The 25,878-nt window shown below is 43.5% G+C and overlaps 1 protein-coding gene across 3 annotated transcripts in view; it reads left to right on the top strand.

Moving 5' to 3' along the window:
* LOC122616848 overlaps nt 1-23,465 on the top strand; it is a 35,492-nt gene extending 12,027 nt beyond the window's left edge. Inside the window, exons 2-17 of one of the 3 annotated variants that reach the window (XR_006325921.1) lie at nt 4,435-5,155; nt 11,351-11,446; nt 12,516-12,630; nt 12,893-12,987; nt 14,103-14,230; nt 14,307-14,518; nt 14,813-15,056; nt 15,525-15,638; nt 15,720-15,843; nt 15,907-16,021; nt 16,140-16,254; nt 16,479-17,536; nt 17,638-17,942; nt 18,152-18,258; nt 19,375-19,733; nt 23,029-23,465. Coding sequence is in view for 2 of the 3 variants with exons in the window: in XM_043792424.1 (XP_043648359.1) it covers nt 5,126-5,155; nt 11,351-11,446; nt 12,516-12,630; nt 12,893-12,987; nt 14,103-14,230; nt 14,307-14,518; nt 14,813-15,056; nt 15,525-15,638; nt 15,720-15,843; nt 15,907-16,021; nt 16,140-16,254; nt 16,479-17,536; nt 17,638-17,942; nt 18,152-18,223 (2,823 nt within the window). In the remaining variant the exon portion in view is untranslated. Of the gene's footprint in view, nt 1-4,434; nt 5,156-11,350; nt 11,447-12,515; nt 12,631-12,892; nt 12,988-14,102; nt 14,231-14,306; nt 14,519-14,812; nt 15,057-15,524; nt 15,639-15,719; nt 15,844-15,906; nt 16,022-16,139; nt 16,255-16,478; nt 17,537-17,637; nt 17,943-18,151; nt 18,259-19,374 lie in introns of all 3 variants that reach the window. The other 2 variants (XM_043792424.1, XM_043792436.1) reach the window with 2 other exon arrangements.
* Nucleotides 23,466-25,878: the final 2,413 nt, after the last annotated feature.

The raw sequence follows: 25,878 nt of genomic DNA, 5'->3' as shown, positions 1-25,878 counted from the left end.
GATCTCGATGAACTTTTGCCTTCGGTGTTGTCTCATCCTACTTATTTGTGTATATATTCGGATATTCCTGCCTTTGTCTCCAGTTCTCTCAGCGATGTTTAAACATTTTTGAGCCTGTTTATTATTGGAGAATATTTTCATGCCGATTTTTACAATTTCATGGCGGTCGTGCTTGTTTTGATAATTTTTTGAACGCGCTCGCTGGAAATTCTGCTTCTTCTCTCGGGCTTTTATGTAATTTTGTTGTTTTTTTCGCGGTCTTGACTTTTACAAGGTGAAAAATGTTCTTAGGAAATGTGGGCCATAAATTTACAGTGAAATTGCCTCAAAGAAGAAAAATCGAAATAAAGCAAACACGGAACGAGCCAAAACGAAACGAACTGAGACGAGGAGACAGTGACATGGACATGAACTTGTCTCTTATTCCTTGTCATTTGTCGTCGTCTTTATTTGTTTATTTACTTTTGGCCGACTTCCCTCCTAATTTGGCTTTCATGCCCCGCTCTACAATTCACCCAGCTTCAGCCCCATCCGTTTTCATCCAAGTTAACTAGTCTCGTTTCTGGGAGCCAGCCACTTTCAGTTGTCTTTGCCCAAATTTATTCCCCTTTTCCGAGTTCAGAGTTTCTGTAGCTGTCTGGGCAAACATGTCGAGCATTTTGTGCGCTTCAATGGCCCAGCGACTAGCCTGTTTATGGCCTATAAGCCACCGTTTTCTGTGCTGGCCATAAAGTGTTGGCGCCACTCGGCGGAAATCAACAGCGATGCTGGCCAAATCAGCTGGAACTTAAGCTACAATTCAATGGCCTAGAAGTACCTTGTAAAGTCTTGGTTATGAGTTGTCTTCTCGAACCAATAGTATGTATTTTGCAAAGGAAAATCGAATGTTTAAGTTGTATGGCATCCAAAAGTAGACGCATCACTGCCTAGAAAGCACTTCAGTCTCGGCACAAATCAAATGTTCAACTGCTGTTGGCCAAATTTGGTAGTACCAACATTGTTGCTGGCAAATTTGAATAGGCAGCTGAGTTGGCTGTCGAGATGGAAATCTCGTTTCAACCAAGGCCGAAAGGCTCATGCGCCGGGCCAGAAGAGACAATTTGTTTGTTCCTGCTTAAAGCCGCCTCAGGCTTTCGTTCCGCCGTCCAGGGCCGAAAGCATTTATTATTTTTCTTAATTAAATCTTCATTTTTCCGCAGCGTACGTGTGGGGGGCTTAAAGCCAAATGAACGGCTGATGAATGACGGCGACCGCTGGGCTTAATGGGGACACAGGAGCGGAGTTGAGAGCCATAATGTCGGTCTACAGGCTGCAGATTGCAGTCTGGTCGTGATCCCCACCCCCCAACCCCACCCACCAACCCAACCCCCAACCCTTGACCTGTGCAGCAACATTGAAACCCATTTAAGTTGAGCTCGCTGGGGGAAGCGAATGCCACTAATTAAGCCTAATGGCGCATGAAACATGCATTAAAACTAATGTGCAAGCCTCGTCGCCGTCGCCGTTGCCGTCGCAATAGGCAACAAAAAGGGGTGGCGGTGGCGGTGGGGCAGATGTCCTTGCCACTTGTGTCCCACTGGGTGGCCCCGTTTAATGATGCCAGCCTAATTTCATGCTACGCAATATTTTGCTGTGAAAGTGCTGCTGAAATGGGGGGCGGCAAAGGGGCGGGGCAACGGCATAAATTAATCAAATAAAGCTGACTGCAACTAAATAGAGTATTCGATCATTTGTTTATGCAATTACACATGGCTGATTGCATTAGTATTGTTACGCTGCTTTACAAAGTATATACATTTATATTGAATATTAGCAGAAAGTATATACATTTGTATTTTATAATAGCAGAAAGTTCTGTATTATATAGGAAACACATTATTTTAAACAGTAGTTGCAGCTTTAAAGCGGCACATGGTTTCGACCACCACAATCCACCTGTGCTTGCTGCCAAGTGGCACTGAACCGACCACTAATGAGACCTAATGGCCGTCCTAGTCAGACAGTTGCTAAAAACGTTTACGGCCGCACTATACGTGCAACATGGGCTGTGGGCCAACCGATAAGTGGCACGTGGGAAAGCGACGGCAAAAGCCACAAAAGTGTCCTCTCAAATTGGCCAGCTGCAACACGTTTGCAGCAGCTGCAATTGATTTTTCCCTTCCACCAGGCACACGTCTACTTTCGACGGCGGTTACTTTTAAAATAATCAACAATTCATATTGCACGAATGTTGATTTGGCTGCACTATGTTTTATCGCTTCATTGAAGCAATAAATTTAACATTTTGGCCAAATGCCATGATATACATTCGAGTGTGCTGGCAGTTCTGTGACTGTGTGCGCGGCACTTTATGAAGCGGCACTCGTCCTTCAACCGGAAGCGACGTACGCACGGTTGCATCATGCCGGAAGTCGTTCGCAGAGCGAGATAGAACAACAAAAGTAGGAGGGGCAATGGAGTCGCCCACGCGAGTGAATGTCAACATGTTGATAACAAAACACATGAAACCAAGTTGCGAAGAATGCTTAAAAACTTTTCCAAGTATCGAAATGAAAAATACGGGAATAATAAATTTAACTGCAACGATTAAGCTGTGCGATTCGCAGAGGGGCACGTGTTTTTATTGCTGAGAGAAGGTATACAACATTGTTTGTTCTAGTCATTTTTACCATTTTTTAACAGTTTTTCCAGCATAATTCTATCATAGGTACTTTAAATTATCTTTGAATATATTTATATGGTTTCTGGTGTCTTTAATAGGATCCGCAGAGCATACTCCCTTGGTCATCAGCAGTTCCTCGTTAGCCAACTGAAATGCAAATTGTTTTGTTTTACTTGCCTGCGAGGAGTATTTCAATGGTACATTGTTCGGGGTAAAATGAAAATCATTTTTATGAAAACAATACCATTTGCGCTTGGCTGCGTAAGAATTAATGTAAAACAATACGGCAAAAAAACAACAAACATAACAAAAGTCCCAAACAATTTGGCTACGTTAAAATTAATGAAATTTATGTTAGCAGCTACATTTCCATTGTTCCCCAAAGTGACGTTTAGGTCGAGTATTGTGTTTTCTTTCATACATTTTGCTTAAATTTATAGTTGTGCTTGTCGCTTAAGGTAAAAGGCGGTCACACGAAACCCCACAATGACCAAAGTTTATGCATTGTAATGCGCTTCGAGGAAGCGGAGTGCACAGTGAACGCTCCCTAAAGATGACTCAGGCGAATGATAAACACCCTCTCTTCCCTGGCCCCTCATGGGGCTATTGTAGATTATTTGTGTGTCATTGGCTATTTAAGCCAAAGCTTCTCTTCGGGCGAAGAACAAGTTTTAACGTATATGTATGGGAGTTGAGTCATTTGTCTTCCTCATGTCGTGCAGCTATAAAGCTGACATCGAGGGTAATTATAGTATATGTTTATACATATAGAAAATAGCTTTGGTAGCCTTTGGATTATGGGGATAACACTCGCTTGATCCTCTTGTGGCTTAGAAAGCTGTTGAGTCATTGTGATTGAAGCAGCCGCAAATCGTTCAGCACCTATTATTTAAACTTAATAATTTCCGTAGTCTCTAAGATTATTTAATACGAAACCTGTGATTTGCGGCATACCGAGTATTTGAAGTCCTCATAAATTGAAACTGACCTTAGCACGATTTTCACCCACAATGAATGTCTCTACACATCTCCACATACCCTGTTATCATTGTTAACTGTGCATGCATTTTGCATAATAAGCTACGTATAAGCGGTATCAAAAAAAAAGGAAGGAGCTAGGAAAAACTTGCCATAACTTAAATTGAAAATGTAATGCTATTAACACTGCCCTCAACCACTGCACCCCGCCCCATGGATTCGATTTGCATAATACAACGCAGTCGTGTTTAAAGTGTTGCAAGTTGCAACCGCCTGCGACATTTTGCATAATAAACAGATTAGTTTTCTTTGGGGTTACCTGCATGTTTCAAACCCCCAATCGAAAAGTACAAGACTGGAAACATAGTCGCTGTACATGTAATTAGAACTAACATTGCCTGCTTTTGGGCAGCGGCCTTTGTTTATGCAAATATTTAAGCACTAGACTACTTAACCCACATTCAGATGCCAGCAAAGCGCCACACACACACACAGCAGCACACGAGCAGCCCGAAAGAATGCAGCATGTGTCATGTTATATAAGCTACCCCTAACATCCTATATAAGCACACACACACGCACACACCACCAAGGCTAAAAGCACAACACAACAAATTGGCACTAACAACAACACACAGTGCATGAACAGCAAGCAACAACAACCAACAACCAACAACCAACAACAGCAACAGCAACACCAGAGCAACAAGAAAATGTTTAAGCAAGAACTGCATTTTAAAATATCGTGTGTGTTTCTTTCTCCCCACTCCAAAACCCACTCTATTCCAATTTAGCGCTTGGCCTAAAAGTATGCTGCATCATTAGTGTCTCAACAACGGACACAACAACAACTACAACAACTACACCAACGCCTACGACTACAATCACACCAACGAGACAAAGGATGAACTGGGCTGGCTGCAGCTGGGAAAACTGAAAATGCACGCTCATTAGGAGGGGCAGACGCGGCGAGCGGGAAAAGCCAACAGCAAAAGCGCATTGCGAGTTCCTAAGTCAAACGCCAACGCCGAAAAAACAACACCCTGCCATAATTAGCAAAAACAACAAGCAGTACAGGGAAACTTGGGGTGGCCAACGGAAGGCGAAAGGCGGAAGGACAGCTGGCACCAGTCAAGGACGAGCTCCAGAATAATAATTCGCGAGCGCATGGTAGCCATGGGCAGTAACTTCAGTTATCTCGAGCCCCACAAGACGCCCAAGGCGGACGCAGCGAGGTGATTTTCACAACTAGACAAATTGGCAGAGCTCGCAATTTATCGCCGGGGAAACTGATAGATTCGATTAGCAGCAGTCTAGAAAGCATAAAGCCAGCGGACCACAGAGACAACAGCCGGCGGCTTCTTTAATTTGTCAACCAAACAGCAACCAGCAACCTCCAAAAACCAACCTCCAACCACCACCCACCACCCACCGCCCATCGGACTTCCGCTAAATCCATCGCCGTAAGCCCACAAACATCGAGTCATGCCGGAGCAGGATAATTACGATGATGAGGTAATTTCTTTTGTTACACTTTTTGCGTACGCAGCCAGCAGGCGGCGGAAAGCTGGGAAAAAAAGAGAATATGTTTTGAGCCCAAATATAATTAGGCATAATTAATTTTAAAAAACAAATATTTCCCCGGCACGTGTGTGCCATTTTTCCATCCCGAAAATTCCATCCGGAATTCGTGGAGCACATTCGAAAGTCAAGGAAAGCCAAACTTCTGGTTGGGATTAAAATTTCAAATTGTTTAATGGCGGGGAAAATTGAAAAGCGCCAGGAGAATACATAAGGATGGCTTGGATATCAGAAAGTTGGCTAGCTGACGTAAGCAGAACGTAAGGGTTATTGTTATGCAATCTAATTAACTCACTTTAAAGTTGGGATCTCTAGCGTCATTACGGCACATTTATGTAAATATAGCAATTTAATTTGAATTTGCCTTGAGGGCAGTGCAACTGCGTCTGTAGAAGTATTTTTTAATTTATGTAATGAAAAAGCGTAACTAAACGTGAAACACAAAGCTCTCATTATTCCCTCTTTTTATTAAATATTTACGAAATCGTGAAATTGGCTATAATTAGGTATGCATAAATGCGCGTTTAAACAGGTTAAATAAAAAGTGCACAATTTGTTTTTATACATAAGGATGAAATGTCATTCATTAGCTGCTATAAATTAATGGACCGCAATATTTTTACAGCTGGACTTACTTATAATACTTAAATTTACATAGCTTAAATGCATAAATGTTGCTGAACGACAAGCCGCGGCACTTGGGGAAATCCTTGATTGGCTTATCAGCTCCAGAGATTACCTTTCGCGATTGCATTTATTATTAGCTCCACTTGTGCGACGAGCTGACTTAGCACTTACATCGTCACTTCAGTCACTACCCACTCTGATTTCAAGTTTGAGAAGTACTTTGTGGAGGCAGGAAAGTTCGTCGACTACTTGAGTTTCCTCCCGGCTTTTCCACTATCCTCTATCCACTTTCGCTTTTCCGCCTTTTCCGTCTTTTCCGGACTTTGATGGTCAGCTCTTGCCGCTTCGCCGGATTTTGTTGCGGCGCCATGGCAGCAACTCTGTGGCTGCGATGCTAATTGAAATAAATTCCGCATGTTATTCAAATGCAAAACGCTGACAGTGCTGACTACAATTGCGAAATTGAATTAGCCATGCACCGCGTGTCTGTGACTCTGACTCAGACTCCGACTGCGTGTGTGCCACGCATACCAAGTCGTCGGGCGGATACTTTCCCGCCCAAGTGGGAGTGTCAATCGCCGCCCGGATAAACAGCCAGCAGCCAGCAGCCAGTCGCAGTGGCAATCAGCCATTCGAGCGGAAATCAATTAGCCGGAATTTCCACTCCGATTTCCATTCCACCGACACGCATCGGTGTGCCTTTGGCAGCCCACAGTGTTGGCCATATATTTTGGCAGCAATCGAATTGGCCAGTGCACTTCATCTATATTAACTGCTTTGACTATGCTAATTTCGGCCGACAGGTGTTGCTGTGCAATATCAATATTTGCTAAAGATGTGATTAATCTTAGGGCTTCCTTTGCAGTTTAAAGATTAAATATCCTTAATATAGTATATATTCACTTCTGGCTACGATTTAATGGAAGATTCCTTTGTAGGTTTGTGAGATGGAAAATGTTTTTGAATAGCTTCTATATGAACGATGTGAAGACAGTGGAAACTAATTAGTAATGTGAGAATATCTTGTTCCGTTTTCCGAAACTTATTTCCTTCATAATTTATTTTGCTTCCCTACCCAGTTTCGAAAAGTGTTTACTTGGCAATAAATCAAGTTAAGTCAAGCTTAAAATCATAAAATGGAAACCGCCGTGGGCGGAATGGCTCAAAATAATCACTCTTGCTTGAGCAACCAATCCAAAGTCGCATTCAATTGTGTCAGCGCTGGCATATTACATTTTATTTTGACAAATTCAGGCAACTTCACGACCGCCGACAGGCGCGCCACCTGGCGGGGCAGATCGGAAAAGGAAAGTACAAAAAATAAGCAATCATGGCAGTGTAATGGAAGCTCAAGTATGTGTTGACATGGGGGAAAAGCCGCACACACGAAGGAACCAAGGAACTGGGGAACTCGGGAAATGGGGAACTGGGGAAGTGGGGAACCACGTGACAGATATAGCAAATGCTATGCCGTTATGGCCTTGAGCTAAACTGCTGTTGACAACAGCGCCAAACGCGATGGGCGACGGGCGGCGGGTGGACAGGTGGGCAGGAATCGGAGGTAGACAATGGGGCTGGCATGCCGGAAAGCCAGACACAGACAGCCACACTCACTCACTCACACACACCAGCCCTTGAGGACCCCCCCACCAATACAGCCACAGTAGCCGAGTGCAAGTAGCGTGCAAGGATGCACCATGGTGTTGCTGCATCCTTTTCATTTCCACAATCGCCCGCGAACGCCGAAGGACTGTTTATGGATTTCATGTTTGGCAGGAAGGCAGCGGGCCATAAAGATTGCTTAGTAATGTCGCCCTCCCAATGCGAAGGGCAATATCGTTTGAGCGGAATGTGGCCTCAGGTGACGCGTTCGCAGGAGGCACAGGACCTCCAAGGTTTCCAGTGCCCACGAACGGGGATGGAAGGATCCAGCAAAAAATGCAATAAGTCAGAATTCATTGGCTCAGAAGTTCTGCACACATTGACTTTGAGTGAAAAGCAAACGGTGCTAGATAAACTTTTATTCGGCAAAGGTTGGAGGTCAGCTCAAACTCAAATTTGACTATATACTATCGATCTTTAATGTTAGCCACCTATGCTGCATAGTAACTATCAGCTACAAAATTAAATAAATTTATAGCAGCTAACTGAAAATACATTTTTACGTATTTATTTTTAAGGTTTTTTATATGCCTTTAGATATATTTTGTTGAAATGAGTTTTATAAAGCATGGCACTTATCTTTTGAGTACCTTAACTTTGAATTTGAATTGGAAGTTCAGCTTTTCACTTCTACATCCCCTATAAGCTAAGCCAAAATCTTCATAATTTTCCTTCATAATTGCTAGTGCGATTTAAATTTCAAAATGAAAAGACCTGAAATCCATATTGAAAGACCTTCGTAGCTGGCCTTCTTCTTGTGTGTCAAACAGATGGTTCCTAATGCGATTAACTGGGCCATCTCCAACGCTGTTGAGCCAACTCGAAAGTTAATTGAAAACGACACTTTCACTGCCAGCGGGATGCGGCCACGCCCTCGCCACCTCCCCGCCTTTCTCTCTTTCCCACGCGAGCTCAACAAGCTCATTTTCCCCTTTTCGTTCGACAAATACTATGGCTGGCATCTATTTTTAATGCGCTTAAAAGTATGCAGGAAAGAATTTTAACGCTCAGAGCTTAATAACTATGACAACTTATGCAAATAACTGGCGGCTCTCCAGCACCATCATCCTGCCAGCCCCCCTTCTCCTGCAACCCCCCCTCCTCCTGCAACCCCCCTCCTCCTAGAAGCCCCTCAACCAGCTGGCTCCTTCAACTTTCTGCACTCGAGGAGCAGCCCGAGTTTGCCCAGCTCAACCGCAAAAGGCGGCTAATGCTCTGCCCGGGATTGTAGGTGCCTCTGTGTGTGTGTTTGAGTATGAGTGTGTGTGTGTGTGTGAGTGAGTGGGGTTGGGGAAGAGTGCTTGGCCATTCGCATTATCTCTGCCCCCCTGGACAGCTGGGGGAAGGCGCAAGTGAAAGTGGGCGGTGAAAGCAGGTGGGACCAGAGATAGAGAGAGGCAGCAGGACTTAATTTGGTTATTCTCTGCTTTTAAGCTCGGTCCGGGTAAGTTTTGCAGCTTAAACTTAAACTCTGAACGCTGCCCGAAAAGGAATATTTCAGCAGTTCGCTTTCCGGGTGGACTGAATCTCAGGTAACCGAGAGTTTAATCAAGCCGCACTCTCTGCGCTTTGTGCGGTGGGAAAACTGGTTTTCCCGTTTGCGGACACAACGAAGATGGAATGATAACAAAGCTGATCCGAAATCCCATGGTAATCAAAAGTCAGCAGAAATGGAAATCCTGCAAATAAACATCATTAAACGGTGAAAGAGGTTTACTTTCTCGCAATCTCTGGCATCCGCTTTTTTGTTTGTTTTTTATTTTTTGTTTTCGCGTGCACTTAAAACGCAATCCATTTGCATTACGATTTGCGCTCGTGCATTTCATTTCCATGCATCGAGTGTCGCATTGTGTGGAATTTGGATACAATATTTTTCCATTTGGGCCGCATAGTTTGCAATGCCCGGAAAAGCGCATAAAACAAACGGCCTTCGAATTTATTTATCGCAGCTCAGGGGGTAGAGTTTGTTTATTTATGGTCACCATTTACTGATTTATTGTATTTATTACACCCGACGCAATCTAAAAAAAGTTGAACGTTTGAATTACAAAACTTAAATGTTATTTACTAAATGCAGTAATTTGTAAATTGGACGAATTTTGTTAAATTAAGAGAGTTATTTCCACCTAATGTGCCAGCTAATAAATAGCAACAGTCAACTAATTTTCCCCATTCCCACTTTTCTCGGTCTAGAAGAGCAATTTTCCGTCTTTGAGTAACGCCTAATGGCAAGGCATTAAAAATGGATGGAAATGAACAGGATGCGCAGCTCATGTGCTCCGTTCATCCTTAGTATCCTTCAAATTCCACCATTTACTGGAAACGTCAGAAGTAAACTCATTGAATTGTGCGGCAGCTACGGCCTTTGTTCAAATTGATGACTGTCATTATTTTTAATTCCTTTAGCGTTAACAGCAACTCATCAAGTTGAGTGTTTAAATTTCATTTATGCTCGTATTTTTGCATATTTTCTTGAGCTTGTGTGTACGCACTCTCCTCCATGGCAATCAAGATGAGTGTTTTGAGCTCTGCTGTGTGTGCTAAGCGAGTGTCCTGAGGACTCTATCACTTGACCCTCCGGACGGGAATAAATGCAATTCAATTAGGACACATTAAGTATACGACGCGTGCGCCTCCTCCGCCCCAAAGAAATCATTATTATTATGATTGCTATCACGAAAATATTTTCAAGCACTGAAGCGTTGGCATAAAGTTTAACGAAAGTTTAACCAAAGCTCGAGCTCTCTCTATTGTTGTTTGATAGTTTGGTTTACGCTATTTTCGCCTTATTTGCGACGCAACTCCGGACTAATAAATACTGCTGGATTACGGACTCGATTCCGGAATGGAGCATACATACATACATATATAGGGGATCGGACCCCTTATAAATAAACATGCTGGCAAGGATGTGTGTGGGCAGGTACACGTGTTCCCTCGCAATTTGTCCCCCATTTGTATGTGCGACGTGTTATTAATTAAGAACCGCGATTCACCTGCCTGCACTAATGGCCAAAAGGGAAGCTTTGCAGGTGGAACATATTTATGCGATTCTAATTAAGGATTTCTCCCTTTTTAAGCATCCCTGATAAGCAGAAAATCGATTAGGTATGGACTTTTGTCTGTGCTTCTTTGTCAATCAAGTAAGAATCTTAAGCATTCCATTAAAAACTCAGCTTAAATAATAAAACCCAACTTATATTTCTGCCCAATTAGTTGGACAAGTCCAGGCCTTTTGGCACGCAACTCTTGATTAATACATTGTCATTTCTTTATTATCTTGCGAGCAGCGCAGTTTTATGAGCCCTTAATTAATTATGCGGCTAGGCGGGAATGTAGTTATATGTGCGACATGATGGACTGAATGGCAGCAAATCATGCAGAGTTGCAGACGAAAACCCCTACCGCTCGTAAAAATCGGTATCAACTTGTGCGGGCTGCGTGAGTTAAGTTTCTGTCGTGTTTAATTTGGGTTTCTGTTTTCCTTTGTTGCTTGACAACATTAAATATGCATTAAGCCTTGATTTCCAAGGGGTTTTGGGCCGGCTCTGTGTTCAACATGCACGCAGCAATATGTGTGCTGTGTCTGTTTGTATAAGAGCAGGCATAAATTGGAAGGAAAAGCGTTTATAAGGCCGCGCAGAAAAGGGAAGACTGAATCATCAGTTTACTAATTGCATCTTGGCCAACCAATTATTTGCGGTTCTGACCGGTTTATTATGGCCATGGTTGGCCTTCATAACTTTCGGTGTAATGAGTCGCACGTGCTCTTTATGTGCAGCATTTGCATTCCAGCGTTTACCAATTAATTTCTGACTACTTTCTTCTGATTCCCCACAGTTGGTCTCCAGCAATCCCAACCAACGGAACTGGCGCGGAATCCTCATCGCGCTGCTGGTCATCATCATCGTCCTGGCCCTCATTGTAACATCGGTGGTAAGTCTGAAGGCGAACCACAAATAGTACAGCATGATGTTTGGTTATTGTCCCTGGCAATATAATTTGGCACCAACTGGGCGGCCTAATGGTCGAAATCGGTGTTACGAATATATTTATGGACAATTAAATGAGTTTCTATTTGGGGTGGCTCGTGGCTCCCCTGGACAATCGCCAACCCGAAATCACAAAATTGATTCAACAACGCGCAATGCAATTACGTTTGTTTTCTAAAATAGGCCCAAAGCAATAACCAAAATACTGTCAAAACAAAAGCACATCTACTTCACCCACACGAAAACACCAAAATAAAATCCACTTTCTATCCGCGATTGTTAAACACTCTGCTAAAAGCACTTTGCCTAACTAAAAGATATGTGGATGGGATTTTAAATTTCCATTTAAAAATAGGTGCTATCACTGTACCTCTACAAAAAGTAATGCAATTATTTCCATAAATCCCCCATATGGCAAGAGTATTCCAACTGACATATCGCTAATAAATAATAGCAAGCCTCCATGAAACTAAACACCACAATGCGAATTTCATTTGGGTTTTGTTTAATTGTAAACTGTTACTCTGCTCCATTTAAAATCTCCACACGAAACACAAATCCTCATGCGTTATTCGATGGCAAAAGTTTTCTCTTTTAATTGGCAAAACTGTGTCGTTCACCAACGATATTTTTGTGGCCTGCTTTTAGGCTGATTCATAAATATTTCAACAATGCTAAATAAAAAAGAAAACCAAAGCGACCATTAACATTTATGTGTATATTTATATGTATGTATGTACTTATGTATATAAAAAGAAACTGTGATAAATTTTTGTGTAAATACGTTACGCTCATTTTTGTCTTTTGTCTGTTTGTTTACTTTTTTGCAATTTTGTGGCTGCCTGATAAATTTAACCCACCCACACCACCAAACCGACCATTTTTCCCTCCATTCGTTGTTGCTGTTGCTGTTGTGTGTGTGTTGTTCACGTGTGCCTGCCTGCCTGTCTGTCTGTCTGTCTGTGTGAGTGTGCAGAAGACAACATATAAAATTTCTACATTTATCAAAAAAGGTGCTGCTCACGCCCCCCGATGAGGGACCGCGGGTCAAGGGGCAGCGCATCAAGCTGCAGGACATCGTCGATGGCCTCTTCGTGCCGCAGCACTCCAACGCCAGCTGGATCGATGGTGAGTGCCACACTTTGTTGAAAGTCCCAACCAAGGTGCTTAAAAGTATGCAACAACAAACTGGAAAAGAACCTAACCTTTTCATTGCATACTTTTGGGCACAAGCGGATATTTCGTATCAAATTGATATATGTATGTTTCGGTTATCAGATTATTAGGCACTTTCTCTGCGTGTATGCGTTGAGTGCCCCTCTCGGTGGCAGGGTGGCAGTGCCATGTGGCAAATCGCTTTTAATTTCCGCTTTCATTTCGTTTTTTGCAGGCGAGGAGTTCCTGTACCAGGACCATTTGGGTCGCATCTGTCTGCTGAATGCAGCCAATCGCTCGGAACGTGTCCTCATGTCCAATGTGACATTTGTAAGTACATTTCGCTGAATTCCGTGCCCCCTTGTGGACTGTTTGTTTGCTTATTGCTTATCTCTCTGAGCTGAATAAATATTTGCCCCATCTTATTTACGACCAGGGAAGTTGTCGGAGTCCTAGAAAATATAGTTAAAGGGGGCGGGGTCGGCCTGAAGGCAGATATCTCAAGTGTACACACTCGACTTGGCAATGTTAACTGATATTATGGCGCGCACAAATGTGGGCGAAACAAATGGGCCAAGTTATCGCTAACCGAGTGCGGCGACTTTCGCCCCAATACAGTGATAGCGATAAAAGGCAAAAAGATTTTTATGTCAATGACTGGGTAAACACACATGTGGAAAAGCGCCGGGAAATCGCGGGGAGGAAAAACGCTTTCTAATGAATAATGCGCGAATGGAATTGAAAAACAAACAAATAAGGCGAAACTGAAGGCAAGGAAAATGAATGCCAGCCGATGAAAAGGGGTGAATGGGGGGAGCAAAGGGCGGTAAGCAGAAGCTTTTCCTTTTCCTTGCCAACTTGGCAAATGAACATTCTGAGTGCCTCGAGGGCCCGAAAATGCAGACGGGGAGTGCAACAAGTGCAGCCACTGCAAGTCAACAGTTGCCAGCTGAAACAGTTGAAACAGTTGAGACAGTTGAGTGGGAAATAATTAATGTGCAGCCGAATCCAAAGAAACTCGAGTGAGCAGTCGCAACGACAAAATGGCAATGCATATTCATAGTTTTGCTAAGGATATGGCATAAACTTACTTTGCCGTCAAACTCAAACACGAAATGCGCAATGAATAGCAAAATACTAGACATCAACTTGGCTCTTGATTAAGTTGATCTGCTGGGAATAATTTTCAGATTGTTTTCCCAGGCAAATTAAGGCGGCAACTCGTTGGCAACAATTTCGGCAGCCAGAGCCGTAAACAATGCCGCAAATTTCCAAAAACTTCCCAACCAGCCACCAAGCCAAACTTCCGCCATTTTGCGTGCAAATCAGAAAATACCATTAAAATTTTAATTAAAATTGCGTATACGCAATGTGGCGGTGGCAGGCAACTCACCCCCTTATTTCGCATAATTTGCAAGCACTCACGGATCCATTTGCCCTCGCAGAAAACCCTGTCACCCTACCATTTCACCATATCGGCGGACAAGCGCTATCTGCTCCTGGCCCAGAATGTTGTGAAGCTGTTCCGGCACTCGTACCTGGCCCAGTACACGCTCTACGATATTCAGACCAGGTGAGTTCCGGCATAATTCCACGTTCCGTTCACACTTTTATCACACTGTGCCCCCCTAATCCCTAATCCCCGACAGCGAGAGCATCAAGCTGCGCCACAGTCCGCAGCAGGATGAATGGCCCTATCTGCACTATGCGCGATTCACGCCAGCTGGAAACGCACTTGTCTGGGTCCAGAGCTACGACATCTATTACCGGGAGGAGGTCCGCAGTGCGTCCGTGCATCGGATTACCCACGACGGGGTGCCCGGAGTGGTGTACAACGGCATTCCCGATTGGCTGTACGAAGGTGAGTGGCATTCGCACGACATATCGGATGTGTGTGGCAGGATTCATTTGAAGGGATAATCAGCCCCAGAAACAACACAAATCTTTAGGGAAATGCAAATCTTATCTGTTGCTTATCCCGCCTAAACTGCCATATTGCTGGCAGTAAAGTAGGAATATCTAAAGTATATAATACAAGTCTTATGTTAAATGAGAAACTTTCTGCATTACTTGCAAACCGGAGGCGCATGTTGCACAATAATGATGCCCCAACTGCCACTGATTTGCATTTTCCGTTCTGATTCGCACTTTGCAGAGGAGTTACTTCGTGCAAATAATGCGATTTGGATGTCCGACAACGGCCAACTGATGCTCTACGCCACCTTCAACGACACGCACGTCCAGGAGCAGCACTTCGCCTGGTACGGCACAACGGGTCCGTCCGGCGGAGAGGCAGCAGCTGCAGCGGCCGCCGGCGCTGGAGGATCGGGAAGCGGGAGTGCAGGAGCAGCCGGCAGCAATCCGCATGCCAGCCTGTACCCGGAAATCAGGTCCTTACGGTAAGTCGTGACCCCATTTGGTGCGGAGCTCTGCCTAAATCGCTTTTCGATTATGTGTTAATGATGCCCCCATCGTCGTCGTGCCCTTCGTAACATCTAATGGGCTCCTGGTGCCACGCTTAAAATTCATGAGGTGACAGTGGCGAAACCTTTTCACAGGTGGATTTCGGCACTGGCTTTATCCTTTTTCGGGTGGCCATACCCTTTCCAACTGCGATTCGGGTGTGCTGATAGTTGGGGCGTTAGAATTGGTTGCTATGCTGTAAGACAAAACACCTTTGGGTTGTCTAAGCGAGCTGTGACGCTTGGAGGTTGATCCCCTGTCAATTGCGTTTGATAAATTGCTAGAACGGAGCTGGAAAGGTTGATATCTCATTTGGGTGTTTGGGTCGTCTTCTAGAAATAGGAAATGGGATTAAAGCTTTAACTCCTAATTCATATTGTTGTGTTCTCTTTCCATTGTGATAGCTACCCCAAGCCGGGCACTCAGAATCCCACGGTAACCCTGCGAGTGGCTGACCTGAAGGATCCGCTGAAAGTCCACGTCACAGACCTGCATCCTCCGCAAATAATAGCTAATGAGTAAGTCGGTTTGCTCTTTGTATAAACATTAATGTGGCTTAACAAATGTTCTCGCATTATCGCAATCACTGTGACCCACAGAGATCACTACTTCAGCAGCGCCAGCTGGGTGAGTCACTCGAAGATCGCCGTGGTGTGGCTCAATCGTCCGCAGAACATCTCGGTGGTCAGTGTGTGCAAGGCTCCATCGTTCCAGTGCATCGAGGTGAGTTGGATGGCAGTGAGTCGTGCCAGTGAGCCGCCAATCTCCTAATGAACCCCGTTGCAGACCCACCGGGTGAGCGGAGATGGACGTGGTTGGGTGGACACTGTCGCAGTGCCGCTGTTTGCCGCCAATGCCAGCATCTACGTGGCCATATCCCCGCTGCGAGATGGACTGTTTGGTAAGTCACTGAGTTGTCAAATTGGCCTTTGTTTCCCCCGAGTGACACGGCCTGCTAGCTGCGAGTCTCCTCTTTCGAGTTTCCTCTTGCGCCTGAAACCAATACCTCTTAATCACAGGCTATTTCCGGCACATTGTGCACGTGGACATCGACAAGAACCGGGTGCTGCCCCTCACCCATGGTCCGTACGAAGTGAATCGATTGCTGCACTGGGATCAGCTGGATAATTGGATGTAAGTGATTGCGCACACATCAAACCGACCGAACTTCCGTCCGTTTGAGACGTAGTGTTCTGGATGTGATAATAATGAATGCATTTGTTTCATCATTTAAGTGCTTTAAATAGATTACGTATTACATTAAGCAGTTTACTAACTTACATTACGAAAGTACCTACTTCCTAGATTACAGTAAACTTGTAAGGCATTTATCAGCATTTTGTTGTCCCTCCATCCAGTTACTTCCTGGGCACTCCGGAGCGTCTTCCGTCGCAGCAGCATCTGTATCGCGTATCCGCCCTGCCGGCCCGCCAAGGTCAGGCCCTGCGCCCCCCCGACTGTCTGACGTGTCCGGCGGTGTCGCAGTCGGCCGAGGGCTACGACGAAGGTCACACCAAGTCGCCGCCCAAGTTGGTCACCGCCTGGGACGATGACTGGGAGGATTCCGAGGAGGCGGAGGCGCAACCACCCCAGCCAGCTCTGCCAGTGGAGCAACAGCCTGCGGGACGGGGTCAAAGTGCTCCTCTGCCGCCGCCTCCCAGTGATTGCCTGTACCACGAGGCGAAGTTTCCCATCTCGCGGCAGGCGAAGTACGTACTGATCGATTGCCTGGGCCCAGTGGTGCCCACTTCCATACTCTACGGCTTGAAAGCCGCCGCTGCGGACAGTGTCAAAGCGAAACGACACAGCACCCAGCAGGAGGAACCACCCACGGAGGGTGGTGATGAGAAAGCAGCGGAGGAGCCCAAGTCTCAGTACCTGGAACTGCTGGTCATCGTGCAGAACAACACGCGGTTGAAGGAGAAGATGGCCAAGACGGCCATGCCGCAGATCAAGACCTTCCCCGTCATGATCTCCGGCGGCTATCATGCCCAGGTCCGACTATACCTACCGCCCGTGCTGCGCGAGGATGAGATAACACGCTATCCCACCATACTGCATGTTTACTCGGGACCGGGCAGCCAATTGGTCACCGATCACTGGCACGTCGACTGGAACACCTATCTGGCCGGCAGCAAGGATTACATTGTCGTGGAGATCGACGGACGGGGATCTGCCGGTCAGGGCTACCAGCTGCTCCACGAGGTCTACAAGCGTCTGGGCAGCGTGGAGGTCTCCGATCAACTGGAGGTGAGCGAGTATCTCAGGGACAACCTGCACTTCATCGACTCACGCAGAATGGGCGTCTGGGGCTGGAGCTACGGAGGATACACAGCTGCATTGGCCCTGGCCGGACAGCAGTCGATCTTCCAGTGCGGCATCAGCGTGTCACCCGTTACCAACTGGAAGTTGTATGGTGAGTTTCGCATTTCCTTGAAGGTTTTAGAGAATGCCTTTACTAAGGTGCAACCTGTATACAGCTCCTTTGTCAAATCATCCTTTGTTCTTTCATTTAAGACTCCACGTATGCGGAACGCTATCTGAGCTTCCCCAACGTGACGGACAACTACAAGGGCTACGAGGAGAGTGACCTGTCCAAGTACGTGGACAATCTGCGCGACCGCCAGTTCCTGCTGGTCCACGGAACCGCCGACGACAATGTGCATGTGCAGCAATCGATGGTCCTGGCCCGATCTCTGACCAGCAAGGGAGTGCTCTATAAGCAGCAGATATATCCGGATGAGGGCCACAGCCTGTCGGGGGTTAAACGCCACCTGTACCGCTCGATGACCGCCTTCTTTGAGGATTGTTTCAAGAAACTGGTAGGTGAACCGTGCATACCCTAACCCTTACTTTGTAATATATTCCACTCTCCTACCACAAGTATATATATATATATAACTCTCTCTATTTCTCCTGCTCTCCAAATTTTAATACATACCCACCAAATCACCGCCAAAATAAAACCACAACCACTGCCATTCCTCTTTTGTTACGTTATTGGTTTGTTATGCCCATCGTCCTGGTGTAGATCGATCAGCAACAACAAAATCAAACAGATTCCATGGATTTCCTGGACTTCCATAGTTTCTATGGCCGCTAAGCTTGATTCCATATCCCACATCCTTCAGATACTAGGTACAGTCGCGGTTGTCAGTTATCTTTTATTGGTTTCTCATCGTTGTCAAGTTGTTCAGTGTCGTTTTCATTGTCGATGTGTGTTCATTTTTTGAAGGATATCCCAATCTATTCGCTGGCTTATTGCCAACTCTTAATGCGGTCATGAATATTTACATGCTTTCATATCGTTTAAAGTTAAGATAGATATTGATGTTTGATGTTTGAATATGCATAAGCCTATTATCCTCTTTCTATATCATTTTATTTTTAAAGACAGTGTATTCTTTCTGGAATAATAATATGTGAACAAATCTACATTTTTCATAAGTTTTAAATGTGTTTTGATTTTCAGCGTAAGCCATTCAGTCTCTTTGGCATCCTGCATAAGCAATGCTGTTTTCCTTTTCCTTTATCTTCCAAAAACTTTTCCGGTTCGGTTGCCTCTTAATTTAATATTGAACGCGTTGAGTCTGCATTACACTTGTTACACTTGGGGCTTAATATGGTTTACCAGCCGAACTTTATTTTGGGCCTAAGTCCCAGTCATAATCGTATGTGTTTGCTGTTGGCTTGTTGTCCTTTTTCTGGCCTTGGATCCAGGCGGAATATTGCGGCTTTCCTTTTCCTTTTGGTTTGGTTGTGTTTGCTTTAGTTTTCGGTTGCTTCGTTCTTTGGATTATTTGTTTCCCTTGTTTGATGCTAGTTTTTCCTATGAGTTCCAACATATTCCTAGGTTTCTGGAGCTTTCTCCATTATTATTCTGAAAGTTTCGCCTTGAATACCTTTTTTTCGTTTGCCCCGAATTTTCGTTGATCCCTCGTTTGATTCGAACAAATTGTTTTGGCTGTCCAACATTTGTATCCTTTGGCGTATGTTTGTGTGTGGGACTTGTTGTTGCTCGATGTGTTTTCCTTTTACGCAGGCTAGATGCACACACTCACACACACACCCAGAGACACTAGATACACGCACACCCAAACTGGCTACTTTACCTAAATGTTTGCTAATGCCTTGATTGTGCTTAAACCTAACTCCTTTCCACTTTCATTTTCTCGGACGCCGTCTGTCAATTAATGTAGAAAATAATTGTATTTGATATTTTTGAATAATGGTTCCGTTTCTGTCCAACAACAGGTGCCGCCGGAATCGAAAGCTGGTCTGGGTAATGGCGGCGATATGCAACAGCGATAAACTTGAATTATGGCAGCAGGAATTCTGATAACAAAAAGTATGGAACACCACAAACTTCAACCGGAACGTGCGAACGAAATGTTTTTCTGTAAATTGCATTCAATGTGATTTATCATGAACACACCCACGACACTCACACACAGAACGCGGCTAAATGGCCACTCAAATAGCCAAATGGCGGCGGTAACGGCAGAAAAAAACAACTTAGTTAAATGGCATTTTGTGTAAAATTAATAAGCAAAGCAGCGGCAGCAGCAGCGGCAGCGACAGCGAAATGTGAAATACGAAATGCGAAATGCCAAGTAAGTGTGCCCAAAAAGGAGCATAAACAAACAAATGTATATGTATGCGGACAAAGCGGACAAAATCAACATGGTTGTGAAAACATAACTCACACACACACACACGCGCACACAGCCTCCGACTCAAACAGACACACACACACATACACACACGAGCACGCAGAGAGAGCGCGCACAAAGGTAGGCAATAAAAATTTACACATGCGGCTTTTCTCTGGTGACAGGTGTGACATTTCAATGCCCTCGCGAAAGGTCCCTTCATTACGGCAAACACTCTGCCAAATTCTTTCTTTATTAGCCCTAAAATACTCAGCATTTGTTGCATTTTTTAATTTCTGCGCTACGCCTGATTTACAAGCAATATATCAATATCACGAACAAATATTTTCATTTGAGTTACAAGTATAAGCATAAAATCTTATTTAAAGCTGGTATTTAGAGAGTCGGCTTGTAAAGGCAACACTCTTGGTTTGAATTACTTTTTCATTTCGTTGGAATTTATGCATATTTTGCATAAATTCCCAATGCAGAGCAAACAGAAATAAAATTGAAAAACAAATTTATTAAAAACGCTACACGTGAACCAGCTGAACTTCGTGCCGCTCGGCTTGAACGGAAATGGCCAGCATAAATCAAATCTGACAACATTCTAAATGACATTTTCTGATAGTCGAACGGTTTTATCGTTTGCCAAGGGAAAGTTTTCCAAAATGTGTAATGGCTCACTGGGGGGTGGAGGCGAATAGTGACCCATAAATTGCGACTGAATTTATGGACTTGGCTCATAATTGAGTCTGGATTTGCAAACCGTTGACAGAACGCATGATTGAAGTGAGAATTTGTGTACCAAACTCATTGCGAGTTTAAATGCGAATTCAATTTGAATAACATTTGTCTCTGTTTGCCTAGATTGAATTACGTTTTTAATTTGATTTTGGTTACTCATAAATTTGATCATCAAATTTACTGCCCAAACAGAAAGGAAATAAAGCTGAATAATGTCCGAGCGATGAGGGAAGCCTCAGTTGGAATGTTTAATTAAATCAAACGAAATAAAAACGCAGCCATAAACCAGGCATAAATATTTGAATTGAGATAAATGAAACAAACCAGCGACTTGAAAGAATTGAATAAAAGTGCTTTCGAACGAATCCAATTTAATTTCCAGAAAGCAAAAAAGTAAAACTACCAAATGGCCAAAGTAAATTGATTACGCGAACGAAGGATTCAATGTGAAAATGAACAAATTATAAATCAAACAAACCAATTAAATAGAATAATTGCATGTAAGTAGCGCAATAATATTTAATATAAATTTACGACTTTTTGTTCGATTTCATTAGCCGAACAAATCGAGTTTAGTGGCAGTAGAGTAGCGTTAGTCGGTATCCAAACTAAAACCAAGTAAAACTAGTTAATTAAGCCAAAGTGAACTAAAACGATAAACAGAGATGAGAAAAAGGTCAAAAATAGCTGCGATACACATAAAACATAAAGATGGCACAAAAGCAATGCTCAATATGTATGAAACACAAAAATAAACTGGAAGCAGAAAGCAACTGACACCGCATCGCATATTCCGCAAAACTGTATTAATCCCAACCCTTTTCCCCTGAAGTGGCAGTATGCAGAAAAGGATTATCCTTAATTAGACATTTGGCACACTTTTTTGAGAGCGGCAGTTAATTAGCAACCGCCGCCAAACTGCGGCTCTTACTGCTGATGGCTGAACAGGATGTTTTCCCGAGAGTTGTAGAATACTGGGGTGATTCACTTATGAATATTATTAGTTTAAAATTCAGATAAGTTTTGGTGAAATAGGGTGACTTTAAATAGCGCAAAATCTTTATTTAATTAGTCATTAAAAATCCGTATTCGCATCCTTACTTCACTAATTCCAATGGTATATGCAAGGATCCATAACCACAAGGTTCTGCAAACTCTTATTATGTGACAGCTAATTGGCAAAGTATGTTTGCATATAATCGCTACTCTATTTCGCGCTAAATTCCTATAAACATAAATGTGTGTATGCTTTAACGCTCTTTGCAGCATGTAGCACAAGCAAATCCCAGCTGGATAGAGTTTCCCCCAACTTTGGGGGCAATTTTAATAATAAAGCCGCGTTGGCCGCAAAGTATGCTACACAAAATACAAACTCGTCCTTGCGCTGCAACCCCTTTTCCACTCCCATGCTCACTGCCACTGCCCCCCTCCCCCCTCACCTGGGCACAGGTAGGCAGGCAGGCAGTGATGTGTGCTGGTGTTGGAAAATTGCAAGCCAACATAAATTTATGTCTGCCTGACACTTTTATGTGCCTCGCTGGCGGTTTCAGCTTTTTACGTCGCGTTTTTAGACGCCAGCAGAACGCATGCCAATGTTTGGCTAAGCCGCAGGTTTTCCTGTCCGCAATTAACGCACACAGCTGCCGCCGCCACCGCCACCGCCCACCTGGCCAGTGGGCGTGGCAGGAGTCGTGCGTTTGTGTGAAGGCGCTTATTTTTAGACCGAAAGGTCGTCTCTGAGAGGGACTGTAAAAGGCCAGCTGCTGCTCCATCCCCACTCCATCCCACTTCCCATTCAGATCCATCTGACCCACACAAACACAAAATAGAGGATACAGGTGTTTGCCCTAACAATCCGAGATGAAGCCATAAGTGCGATGCTGTGTCAGCGAGCAATGGAAATTGAAAAAGGCTCGAAGACAAAGGGAGACCCGGAAACAAAAACATTTAAATGCTTTCTATGTAGTGTACTAAGGACCAATTACCTATGTGGAGTGTGGAAGTAATTAAAGAATAAAAATATATATACAAATTACGGAAATGTAGCAACGCGCGCGGTAGACGATAAACGAAAATTTGCAATATATACATAGAGACACGCATTCGACAAAATGAATATTGACTCAAATACCATTTAGTAATTATACAAGCATATATATATACCTAACGATATACACAAGAAATCAAATTAATATGTATACACATGCGAATATGGTAGTTTAGTTCATCTAGTGGATCAAGCGTTTGCATTATTCGAGTTACAACCTATGAAGAAAACCAAAGAAAACCAAAGAAAAACCAAGTGAAAAACCAAATGAAAACCACTCTGTATTGTTGAAATACTATTAGCTCAAAATACTGAAAGCTCGAAGCGGCTCTGTAAAAAAAGGGAAAACTGTAATATACGCCTATACATAACTAAATAACTATACTTTGATATATGATACATATATATTTTATAAACAACTTTTACTCTTAAACAAAAACCATTTTAATACTCTATCTTCAGCCTTACCGTAAACTAAATGGGAAATTCTAAGAACGAACATACATACATGGTAACTCAATAACTCCTAGAGAGCTCAGATGGCCAATGTGCAGATATGGAAGTCTATCCTAACCAACGAAATCGCATACAAGTTGTTAGTTATGTTGTTTGATGTAAATAAGCTTTAAGGTGGCTAGCTCAATTCAATTACTTTGTTTACTCCTTTCGTTAAAGAGTGTTTGAGAATTACTTAAGCCGTTAGCGAAAACAAAACCTTTGTGATCCAACAAGTTTCTTCTCTTCCATGAAGCAAAACCAAACTAACCAATATAATAATATGAATTTAATATTAATATGTAATTACATTGACTTAATTAGCTGAGACGTTCAATAATTTCGCCTGGCATTTAGTAATGGAAATCGTGAAAAGCAGAAATACCTAAAATATATGAAAGCATGAAGCCAAAAGCAAACTGGAAAACAATGTGGTTTTATTTAACGCGGCTTTTGGGTGCATGCCACAAAATTTAGCAAATTGCGAAATGCAGACAAGAAAAGAAGTGCGGTAAGTGTATTTTAAGTAATCATCTACTCCCTTTAAACATGAATCAAATCATTCAAGTGGTCCCCAATGCCACATTATCCATTTCCACATCCCAAATGCCAAAAGATGTCGATGGATTTCGTGGTCCGTTGGCCAACTAAATCAAATCCTCACCTCTGGAGTCCGAATTAAAAATGAAATATTGCACTCAAGCTGCAAAAGGGATTCTTGGAAAATCGAAAATGTAAACCGTGGAAAAGTCCGGCTTGGCAATCTGCATAAAACACGTAACGGGTTGCAGTGCCCCGCCCCTTTGTTGGCCACGAAGCACGGAGTAAAAGGGCTAAGAGGGCCAAAAGGGCTAACAGGCGGCACGCAAATGGCCACAAAATGTTCGACTGGCATGCAATGGCCATCAGTTTTGGGGCCAATGGACGCGGGCCAAGTGGAGCTGGGGGTTTTCGTAGGAGGTCTGCTGCCGCCAACAGGCAAACTTTCGACTTAATTGGCCAATTGTTTGCCAAGGCACTGAACAAGAAAAAGTGTTGCATATTTGATGCCGTTTTACACATTTCTTTCTCCTCTGTAGCTGCAGACCAACGATCCGCAGCCAAAGAGGCGGCAAGTTTTAAGAGCCATCGTTTTGGCAGCTTATAATTTATCGACGCGATTTCAGCGAGCGCCTAATTGCCACTCAGGAACAAATATGAAAATATGGGGTATAATGCACGGATGGCATGGTCGCCCGCGCTCTAATCATGGCCATAATTGAGCCGCAACGATGAAAATGTCCGGCACAAATTGCTGGCCACTTAAATCGGGAAACCCGAGGCGGTCGAGAAGAAGTATCTGTATCGGTGGGGGAGAAGGATTCGTAGTTACGGCCATGACTCACGTATGTCACTACGGCCATTATCCAATTTCAATGGCCGACAATTATGAGAAAGTATCCTTAGCCATTGTTATTATATAACAATTTAACACAACAACGTAGGTTTGCGTTTAGTTAAAGAAGCACACAACTTAAACAACTCAAGAAAGATGATGGCATTGAGCATTATTTACTATGTTAGAGGTACACCTTATTCTACTACAGCGCAAATGTGTTTTTCTTCACTCATATAAGCTATAAATTGTAGGGTATACCAACACGTTCTACTTAATATATGTTCCTATGTAATAAAGAAAGGTGAAGACATAACCACTAACATAAATTTATTAAACATTGTTTTTAGTTAAAGAACAACTTAAGAAAGATGATGGCACTTATTTACCATGTTAAAGGTACACCTTATTCTACTACTGTGCAAATGTGTTTCTCTTCTCTCATACAAGCTATAAATTGTAGGGTATACCAACACGTCCTATTTAATATCTGTTCCTTTGGAATAAAGAAAGGTGAAGGTAACACAAGGTTATTAAACATAGTTTTTAGTTAAAGAAAAACTTGAACAACTTAAGAAAGATGATGGCATTGAGCATTACTTACTATGTTAAAGGTACACCTTATTCTACTACTGTGCAAATGTATTTTTCTTCTCTCATATAAGCTATAAATTGTAGGGTATACCAACACGTTCTATTTAAGTTCTGTTCGTATGTAGTCAAGAAAGGTGTCAGCTTACAGCAAACATGATGTAGGTTCAGTGACCTAATTTCTGCACCACTCCAATTTATGGCATCTACGATAGGAATGTAAATTTTAAGCGCTGCTTTAATTTTTTGCTCTGATACGTTATTCCGGGCACACCAGCTATTCCCACCATCCGGCCGCTAGTGCCAATCAATTGGCGTCCCATGTCCTGACAAGGGTTCATCCGACAGTTGGCTATTTTTGCGCTATTGTGTTGCCGAGACGTAGACTACGAAGGACTCATACCCTGGACTCTGCAGATGCCGGCCGCCTGTCAGGGAAAGCAGAACTCAATACTGCTGCAGCATAATGCCCCTACAATACATAAATAATTTACATTTCGCATGGTCACGCACAAATCATGCGAGCCAAAGAAGCGGCAACAGTCAGACTGGGATATTGGAATTGGGTTTGGGGCTTTTCGATTTTGGTGGGGCATCCTGGGGGCGGCGAATGGCGCACGATGCGCATCAAAGTGACAGTTCAACATGGAAAACCACTCAAAATGTTAATTGATACGTATGCAATGCGATTTACGGGCCGCGGGCACTCAGAAAGTTTCTCGATTGGCTGTTGTGGCGGTTACAGAAACTTTCAATGAATGATGTAACTCGAAACTAAAATCAAACACAATCGACATTAATATACATATATCTATACTTCTTTGCATAAAACTGGTTTAAAATATAACAAC

This window comes from Drosophila teissieri, chromosome 2L (assembly GCF_016746235.2).
Source record: "Drosophila teissieri strain GT53w chromosome 2L, Prin_Dtei_1.1, whole genome shotgun sequence".
Classification (NCBI taxonomy): Eukaryota; Metazoa; Arthropoda; class Insecta; order Diptera; family Drosophilidae; genus Drosophila; species Drosophila teissieri.
Note: the sequence above shows the minus strand (reverse complement) of the source record. Positions and strands in the feature narration are given on the sequence as shown.